The sequence below is a fragment of the Dromaius novaehollandiae genome, chromosome 1 (assembly GCF_036370855.1).
Source record: "Dromaius novaehollandiae isolate bDroNov1 chromosome 1, bDroNov1.hap1, whole genome shotgun sequence".
Lineage (NCBI taxonomy): Eukaryota > Metazoa > Chordata > Aves > Casuariiformes > Dromaiidae > Dromaius > Dromaius novaehollandiae.
The window spans coordinates 199,960,552-199,970,536 of NC_088098.1; the positions used below are offsets into that span (position 1 = coordinate 199,960,552).

General features: G+C 40.3%; 1 protein-coding gene across 4 annotated transcripts in view; it reads left to right on the forward strand.

Annotated features, from left to right (window-relative positions):
- The window catches only part of PSPC1 (paraspeckle component 1), a 64,120-nt gene extending 57,427 nt beyond the window's left edge, over nt 1-6,693 (forward strand). For all 4 annotated transcript variants that reach the window (XM_064505035.1, XM_064505036.1, XM_064505037.1 and 1 more), the window contains 3 exons: nt 2,712-2,818; nt 5,343-5,460; nt 5,750-6,693. Coding sequence is in view for 1 of the 4 variants with exons in the window: in XM_064505038.1 (XP_064361108.1) it covers nt 2,712-2,741 (30 nt within the window). In the remaining 3 variants the exon portion in view is untranslated. The remainder of the gene's footprint in view (nt 1-2,711; nt 2,819-5,342; nt 5,461-5,749) is intronic.
- The last annotated feature ends 3,292 nt before the right edge of the window (nt 6,694-9,985 follow it).

Here is a 9,985-nt window from a genome sequence, read left to right on the forward strand (position 1 = left end):
GAATATTTCAGATTCATTTTACTGAGCACCTAATCCACTTACTAAGCTTTAATTATTTTTTAGAGAAATTAAGTTTTATCATGAAGAAGATTCTTTGTCTGTTACTTTGAAAATAACTGTTTGGCTCTGTTCCTGCTCACTGTCACAATTCCCTTTTTCAGCATTAGCTGCCAGGTTGTGTTAAGAGTAATTACTGTAATTAAAGTGTCTCATGATTTGGAGTAGAGAGATTGGAATGATCTTTCACTTCTTGGGGGAACAGAATTCTGAAGAAACAGTGCAGCAGTGAATACATATTCTTAAAAATCATTCTATAATTGTTTTGTTCATATTGAATTATAGTAAATGGAATAATCAATAGCACTACTGTATGGTCTTGCTGGCTGGTTATAGGGGTCGTTTTCAAAAGCATAACAAGAGGATTTATTTGAGAGTTTAGCTACAACCTTGTCACTTGTATCTTCATTTTAGTTGCTAAGAATCTGGCTCACTGCATTTTCTCCAGTAAGTCTGAGTGGCCAGGAAAGAGAAAACAGTATATATTAGCTGTAACGGAAGCTGGAGAGACTGTGTGTTAGGTATTTGGGGGTTTTAGCCTTGCTGATTGTGGATTGGGTGGTGAGGGGGAAGTCTATGCAAAAACCTAACGTTAGTATTGAAATACAGACTGAACATTTGGCAGTTTGTCATTGTGGTTTCCTTTTAAGAAACATACCTTTAATTTTCAATCACTGAAGTGATTTCTCCATATGGAAGTGATGTTTCTGGACACTTTATCTGCATTGTAACTAATGTTTCTCCAGACAACAATTCTAGCCTGGTCCCTGAGTTTGACAGTCGTAGCTATGGTGATTTTATACCTGACCTATTAACGGATTTTAATAGTATGGCTTGCAAAATTATAGCTCTAGTTATAAAGGATTAGAAGGCCGTGGTCTGTAATATCTGTTTTTAATAAGGTGGTACTCATCCAGCTGAAATTCTATGTTATGGACTAGATGATAGAATTTTTGAAGTTGGATACTTCCAAAGTAGGTAGAAGTTCAGTAGTTGGTGAAGCAAATTACACCATGCAAAACAAAAAAGGATGGAGGGGGGAAGCAAGTGGGAGAATTGAAGAAGTTACAGCAGCTTCTAAGAGGACTCCATTATTAAATTGAATTGAGCCAACTTTGAAATTGTATTTAATCTGAGCTACTAGCTTCAACCAATTTTCAGCAGTATCTGATCAGGTGAATGTTGCCCTTTGCTGTAAATGTTCTGTGTTTGTGTATTGTAACTTGCACATGTCACTTCTGAGTTGCTTTTTAAGGCTGTTCATTAAGTGAAGCTAGCCTAATAGGTGCAACTAATGTATGGCTTTCCAAAGTAAGTCTTTCTGCAACAGATACTTTGCAAGATGTGCTAGCAGTTTCTGGACTTGGAGCTGAACCTCAGGATGTTGGTAAATTGTTTTAAGAAGTTTTATCACAGACCGTACAGAGCTGCGCTCATGCTGCTGTTGTGATCCAAGGCTCTCCAGTCAGTCTTACGCTGTATGGAGGTTTTTTTAGGGTTCCTTAGCTCTGCAGCATGTTTATGTTTCCCCAGCCTGAGTAATGGGTTGGGTTAAACCTATCAAACATTGCAGTACTTACATACTATTTTAAAGTTGAAGTGTTTGTGGAGAAGACACAATTTTTAATTAAGAGGGGAGGGAGGGAATGTGTGTGTTTAAGTGAAAGTTATTTTGACGCCTGAATGACTGGGAGAGAAGACACCAGAGTTTAGGACGGATACTCTTAATAACTCTTTTAATCATTGTGCAGAGCTCTATTTGAATATATTTACAATAGTTTTAATGTGTATTAATAAACGTAGTAGGAATAAAATTACACCCTGACTTGTTCAAAGTTGTAACCACGTTTACTGTGAATGCAGGAGAGTTATTACAGAAGACTTGAAATGGCAAACATCTTGACTTTCACATCCATTTCTAACACTTTTTAGCTTTTAGTATTGAAATATGTTTTAGACATGCATGCGATTCTGGTCTGAGATGTTGTTATAAAGTAGGACATTTTACTCAATTTATATCTCATATATAATTCAGTTGTATTTTTTTCAGAGATAGTTTACCTATTTTAAGTATTTATTAACAGTACGTACCACAGCAGGCTGAGGAATGTGGAGGAGAGTAGATTTCTGCTTTCATACCTTTAAAACAACTGTAGTGAGAATAGTTATCTCACATTTTGTTAAGAACACCATTATGTGCAGGGATCCTAATTATTTCGGAAGCAGGGCACGAGAGGGATACCTTTGGTCTTGCGTTTTGGCTGACCTAGCAGAAAAAAATTTGCTTGAGTATGTGTGTGTTGAAAGCCCTCCAGAGAGAAGATGGAACTTAGGACAAGTGTCAGGAATGGATTTTTTTCAGAACAGAACTTCACTGACTGTGGTTCAAGCTGAAGTATGAAAATGTAGGAACCTGTTCTGGTTTTTGAACCAGCTAGTTGTTAAATATTGGGGAGTGAGATTCAATTTATAATCTTAAGAGTAGAGAGATCTGTGTACATACAGCTACATGGTAAGAATGGCTAGAGAGTAAATGGATTTGTCTAATACTGTGAAGATTCATTAAGACTTATTTCCCTTTTTAAAAGTGGCTGTTTGAAAAAGCTATTTTCTAGTTTTTTTCTCTGGTTATTCACTGTCTCTTTATTTTTTAGGTTACTATTACAGTATTAAAATGCACATGAAGATGGGCTTGTGCGGAATCCTTCTGCTGCCTTATGACTATATAAGGGCAAGATTTGAAACCAAGTTTTAGTATAAGGTATGTATTAGGATATTCAGCTTTTTTCAGCAATTACTGAAATTAGGAGTCTGCTTTTTGTTCACATTTGCCATTTGATGTAGAATAATTCTGCTTATATATTCCAACTAATACTTGCTTTCAGATAATGTATGTCTGTTTTTTGCATAATTCCTGTCAGTTGTTAATTTGTTTTTAAAATACTTGAAGTATGCGTACACAGCCTTTTGCAGACAGCTCAAAATCTGGCTAGCCCTAATGCATCTTATACGCCCAAACCATATGCTACACTAATGTAGCTGTGTCCAAGCTAATGGGTTTTGTGGATGCCTTGTGCTCAGAATCCAGTTTGTATGAACATTGTAGTTTCCAGATCTGAACCATCTTTTGGTATAATCTACCCTAGGTGTTGGCAGCATCTGTGTGGGACTGACAGATACAAGTTTTAATGAGAGATTTATACCATTTGATTCAGTAGTTCTAAATTTCCAGAATGTCAGTTGCTTTCATAAAGTGCAGATCATTTTAAATACTGATGGAATTTGAGATTTGCAAGTTGTACTGATACAACGAGGAATTTGGGCAAGTTCTCTTTTGTGTTCATGGTTGGCGTAGTAATGATATGAGAGCTGTCTCTATTTCTCTATTTACTGTTAACACATCTATAATCAAGGTACAGCGTATAATACTCTATCTTTTTTTGCCATCAGAGGAGTTCTTTTATTGGTTTTTACTGATTGCCAAGTCAGCTGGCAAGTTAAGTGTGGGAAGCAGTGAAACCTGCGAGATTTGCTTAGGAAGTATAAACATGACAGGGTCCTTTGTCATTCTCTAAAAAAGCATGGAAGGAAGAGGGCAAAATGAGAAAGATTCTTTGTGCAGTATCTCAAACTGTACTGTGAATTATAACTTAATACTGGAAAATTTTGAAAGTGGTCTTTGATTCTCAAGACGAAATAATTCAAAATTACTACTTGAGACAGGTAGAAATAGATAATTATGCTCTCCACAGAAGCTCTGTCTCCTTTTTGTACGTCTTTCTACCTGCAGTGTCTTGTTACATCTTTCACTTAGGTAGGACTGCTTTGTAAACAATTTTTCCAAAGACAGTTTCCTCCGTGTGTGCCTCAGATAGAGTTGGAGCTCTGCTCCCTAGTGTTGAAGTGCACCCTAGTAACTTGCTGCATGCCAGAGAGCCTGCTGCTGGCTACTGGAAGTCACTTTTTCTCTCCCGAGCCCTGTAGTGCTGTCTCGCATCTCACCTCTGCAGCTGAAACTGGGGACACGCACTTCTTACCTGTTAGATACTTAAGACAGTGACACTGAGGAGCCAGATAACGGATACATGCTGTGGGTTTGCCTCGCTCATTGCTAAGGAATTGCTTGTTCCTTGTTCCTTTCTCGTTGCTGTAAAATCGTAATATAAGCTAAGCTAAGGAAATTACAAAACTAAAAGCATTGATTCACAAGGTCTAAAACAGACAATACAGCTAAAACTTTATCCAGAAAAGCCCCTGAAGACAATGAAGTGGTAGTAGGAGAAGCATTTGATTTATGTATGCTAAGTTTAAATCATAAGAGGTCTTTCTATCTAGCTGACCATTTGTCTTGACCAAGTAGCTGTTAGGAATTTGGTGTTTTTGCTTATCCTTACATATCAGACTGCAGCCATGCAAGAGAGCTGTTTGAGAGCCTCCACAGAGAAGGCTAGCTTAGTCACTGGCGAGTTTCCCAGGAGTTGCACATTTTTTCTCCCCTTGACTTATTCTGTTCCTTTCCTGTGAAGGGAAGAGAGGATGGCCAGAGTTCCTTGGAGATACAAGTGTTTCTTTGACTAGCTAAATAATGACTCTTTGTCTCAGTAGAGTGATAAAATTCCTTCTTTCCCCCACTATTCATTTGCATGCGCACACTTCAGGTTGCAGTTCCAGAACTGTGAACCTGCTTAGCAAACCCTAACACCCTACTTAAATTGCAGTAAAAGTTGAGAAAAGATGAGATTAAAATGAGTGGCTTGAATGCAAACTGCAAAAAGTTGCAAAAGATTGTGGGAGAATGAGCCAAATCAGTCAAAATTACACCTGCTCAGTTTGCTCTTTCTCAACCTTTTGATGAGCAGTATTTTGAATAGATGAATGCTGGCTTCAGTATGGGTGCCATTACTTTCCCTTCTTCCACTTTAGGAATAAATTTGCATACAGTTTTGTTATACCAGTGTGGACTGGGCTCTGATGTAATTTTTAGTGAAGCTAAAATATTCTGTTAGTCTTTTTGCTGCTGAAATACCTATAATGTATTAGAGAATTCTAGATAACTGCTTGTTGCTGCTATTTAGAAAAGCATAAGCAGTTCCCAGCTCTTGATCTATTCAGCTATATTAGCTAATATTTACAAGCTTCTCTGTAGTTCACTGTTTGAGTCTTGCTATTTGCTACAGTTCAGTTACAGAAATACTTTCTTGGGCAGTTTTTTAATCACTGAGAGTATCTTGTAACACTTCAGCCTGAATCTTACTTCCTGAAAATGTTGTTCTACATTGCATTAGGTTTTAAAGAAAGCTACTGGTGGCTGTACAGCCTTGAAAATGGAAGATAACTTTCTGCTGCACCATGATTGTGTGCAAAATTCTGCTCTTCAAGTCAGCATTAAAAGGATCATCTGTGGTGAGAATACAGTGTTTTTAGTCATTAGAACATTTACAGTGGCTGATACTTTTGTGATGAAATCTGTGTCCAGGGTACTAGGTTAGCAATCCATGTGAGTTAGCTTGCGTTATTTGTGTGTACAACATCTGTGTTCTTTTTTCTTCATTGTTCTCTATGCCCTTGGACACTCAAGTAATCCTGTTATCCCATAAAATTGTAATTGGGGCACCTAGTTGAATAGCAGAGAGGGATGAATTGATACCTCTCACTTAGGCTGTATTCTGTTTTGTGTTCTGTTTTTTGACAGTTTCAGTAGTCCTGCAGACCTGAGCAAATAGGGCCAACGAATTCTTTTCGTAAAATGATGAGAGTAATCATCAGCATGGAGACTTATCAATACCAATCTGTTTACCACCTTTTCTTCCCCCACCAACCACTGCAGATTGGAAAAGAAGCACTGGAAAAATCTGATGACATTGAAGACACCTCTTCCTCTCTGAGGAGGAGACAGGTTATATCTTCTCCAATAAAGAAGGTGATATCCAGCGTTAAGCAAGTTAAGCATTTTATAATAAAACTGATGTGAGAGAACTTTGATGCATAACTTAGCTTTTGACTCCTTTTACAATCTAGACTGTACTAGGAGGTAGATTTCGTTTTCAGGTCTCCAGTACTGGTTTTGGGAAATGGCATTGATAGAAGGATTTAAATTTGCAGATACTACAATTGGAATCAAGGTAAATGATGCATTAAAATACTGTTTTTAGATTAAATGATTGTTTTTGGATTAATAAACACTAGTGGAGGTAAATGAGTAAGAAAATATTTTAAAGCACTAATACGTAACAAAATAAGGGAAAATACAGTACTACTTACATTTAAAAAAAAACAGTAGTCTGGATTTTGTTTAGGCTACAGCATCAAGTTTAAAATAGAACAGTAATAGTAGTTACCTAGTAAAAATTGTGTGAGGTAGCAACAGTTTAAAAGAACTGTGAGAAAATGTTAACTGGGAGATTAAAGCTGCAGTGAGATTTCATGATCTATGAAGTTAAGTTTCATACTTGCAAGTTATGATAAAAATGATACCTGCTGTCTTAATGGGGCCTAAGATGAACAATAAAAACAATGAAATGAACAATGAAAAATGAAAATTAATTTTGGTGCATTAGATTTTAACATTGCACTGTAACATCACCAGTGTAACAATTTTTCAGGGTTTCTGTTTTTAATAAAACTATTTCAAATTAATCTATGAATAACAGGTTGTTTGTTTTGTATTTCCTGAAATCAGAAGAGGCAGCCTATGTGAACAGAGGGGCCGTCAGCAACCTGATGTAGTTCAGCAAAGGGAAATGCAAAGCCCTACACTGGGGACAGCATAACTTCGTGTAGTAGTGTGTAGCCTGGGCCCAGACAGGCTAGGAAGCAGCTTTGCAGAAAAGGATGTGGGTGTTCTCCTGCCAGACAGGAAGTTGACCATGAAGAAGGTGGCCAGCCACACTGTGGGCTGTATTAGCAAGTATGTGGCCACGCAGGTTCAAGGGAAGTGATCTTTCCACTCTGTTCAGCACTTCTGAGACTGCCTGGAGCACTGTGTCCAGTTTTGGGTTCTTCAAGACAAGAAGGGTGTATGGGAGTGAATCCAGTTAAGGCCACCACGATGATGGGGGGCTTGAGCACATACATTATCGAAGCAGGGAGAGAGACCTGGGTCTGTTCAGTTTGGAAAATGGGAAGGTGGGCATGGGTGGGAAACTTTACTGCTGTCTTCTAGTACCTAATGGGAGGGTATAGAGGAAAGGGACCCAGGCTCATCTTGGAGGTGCTTGGACAGAGCAGGGTGCACCAAGACAAGTTGGAACAAGGGAAATTCTTCTCCTAGGGGTGGGGGCTTTTTTCCCCTCCAAAATGAGGATTGTCACCCACTGCAACAAGTTGCCTGGAGAGTTTGTGAAACTTCCACTCAAAGCTCAACAAGCCCCTGCATAACCTGAAATTAGCACTGTTTTGGTGTGTGTGCAGAGGTTTGAACATGATACCCTTCAGGAGGTTCTCTCCAAACTATCCTTTTCTAAATATGTACCCTGGAAATGAGGAAGTCATCTACAATTTTAAGTGTATTTAAATGTTGCATCATACTACTAATAAAAATAGTGCAAGTCAGTGCTGGCTTGATCTGCTTAAACTGATTTGCCTGATACTGCAAATACTGAGAGTTCTTGATAATACCTTTGTTTTGAGAAGAGTAAATGCAGGAGACTCAGTCTATCAGGACTCCCAGTCTTGACCTCAAAACTGTCCTAGTGTGTTTGAGCCAGAGAAGTTTTGCCTGGTGGTTTGTGTGAGGGAATATTCACCTTTCCTCTTGTGTGAAAAACCACTTATGGCTTGACTGCATTAACTTACTGTGTTTCACAGAAATAGGAAGTGCTCCAATACTGATACAGTACAGCAGACACATCCATGAAAGCAAGGGAAACTTCAGATGCTTTCACATCTCCCAGGCAAACTTTTCCACACAGGATGTCACAACTGGAATGTACACAGAGCTTGGCAAAGCCCTGCCCCCCCCCCCCCCTTTTTGGATAAATCTGCATGTAAATAAATTCTTTGAAACTAGGGATTTGAAAGCTTAGTGTTTATGGCAGGGATAGCAGCTTTTTGTCCCTGTAATCAGTCAATAGGGATGATTGTGTTCTGTGCACGAAGTGTAACTGCTGTAACAGGTTTAACTGGAATTTTCCTCCCCAAATTTATATCCCCTCCACTTGACTCCAGCAATGTTGGACAAGTTGTAATATCTCAGAAGAACAAGACTGCTTGTGAAAAAGCTAGGTGTTGGGATTCACAATCAAGAGATGACCATGTGGGTAATACTGTCCTTGAATGCTTGGTGGGTAACTTTTCCTGCTGAAACATGCCTCAACAATAAATATGTATCATGTTTTAAAGGAGACAGCTGCCTGCATGTGTATATAGTCACAATTTCTTCAGTTTCCTTGTATGCATTTTTTGTGGTCTTAAAATGATGGATGTGCAGTTCCACCTTTAACAATCACATGCAATGGAGAAGAGCTGGATGATACTAAGGTCTGAACCATCTACTATAAATGAGTGCTAGCCAGCAGCAACTAAAGCACAGGATTTTCTAAAGATTCAAGTCATGCAGTGAAGTATTAAGTCTGTCTCAAAAAGCTTTCTTTAAATACAGTGGCAATAAAGGGAAGACTAGGGAAAATGTGGGCCTGCTGCTGGATGGGGGTGGGGGCTCTGGTCACAAAGGATACAGAAGAGGTGGAGAATGCTGCCTTTGCTTCAGTTGTTACTGTGAGACCAGCCCTGGAGATGAGACAGAAAGCCTGGAGAAAGGAAGCCTTTCTTGTGATTGAGGAGGATCAGGTTAGAGCTCCTTTAAGCAAATTTGACATCCACAAGTGCATTGGCCATGATAGGATGCACCCATGAGTGCTGAGGGAGCTGGTGGATGTCAGTGCAAGGCCACACCTGATCACCTTTGAAAGGTCATGGAGAACAGGAGCAGTGCCTGAGGACTGGAAGAAGGCAGATGTCTTCACAAAGGGCAAGAAGGAGGACCCAGGGACCTACAGGCCAGTCAGCCTCACCTCAATCCCCAGAAAGGTGATGCAGCAGCTCATCCTAGACACCATCTTCAAGCATATGAAGGATAAGGTGGTGATCAGGAGTAGTCAGCACAGATTCTCAAAGGGGAAACCCTGCTTAACCAACCTGCCTAGCTGCCTGTGATGGAATGACTGGCTGGGTAGATGAGGGGAGAGTAGTGGATGTTTTCTCCCTTGACTTCAGCAAGGCTTTTGCCACTGTCTCCCATAACATCCTCGTAGACATGCTCAAAGTGTGGGATAGACAAGCAGACAGGGAGATGGATTGAGAACTGGGTGAATAGCAGAGCTCAGAGGGTTGTGATCAGTGGCACGAAGCCTAGTTGGAGGCCTTTAGCCAGCTGTGTCCTCCAGGGGATCAGTACTAGGTCCAGCATTGTGCAACTTTTTCATCAGTGACCTGGATGAAGGGACAGAGTGCACCCTCACAAAGCTTGGTGCTGGTACAAAACTGGGAGGAGTGGTTGATACACCAGAGGGCTGTGCTGCCCTTCCCAGGGACCTCAACAGGCTGGAGAGATGGGTGGAGAGGAAGCTCATGAAGTTCAACAAAGGCAAGTGCAGAGTCCTGCACCTAGGGAGGAATAACCCCATTCACAAGGACAGGCTGGGGGCCGGCCAGCTGCAAAGCAGCTCTGCAGAGAAGGACCTAGGGGTCCTTTCACCTGGCAATGTGCCCTTCTGGAAAGGAAGGCCAATAGTATCCTGGGGTGCATTAGGAAGAGCATTGCCAGCAGGTCAGGGTAGGTGATCCTCCCCCTCTACACATACCTGGTGAGGCTGCATCTGCAGTACCATGTTCAGTTCTGGGCTCCCCCATACAAGAGAGACATGGGGTTACTGGAGTGAGTCCAGTGAAGGGCTGCTATGGTGATTAGTTGACTGGAGCATCTCTTACA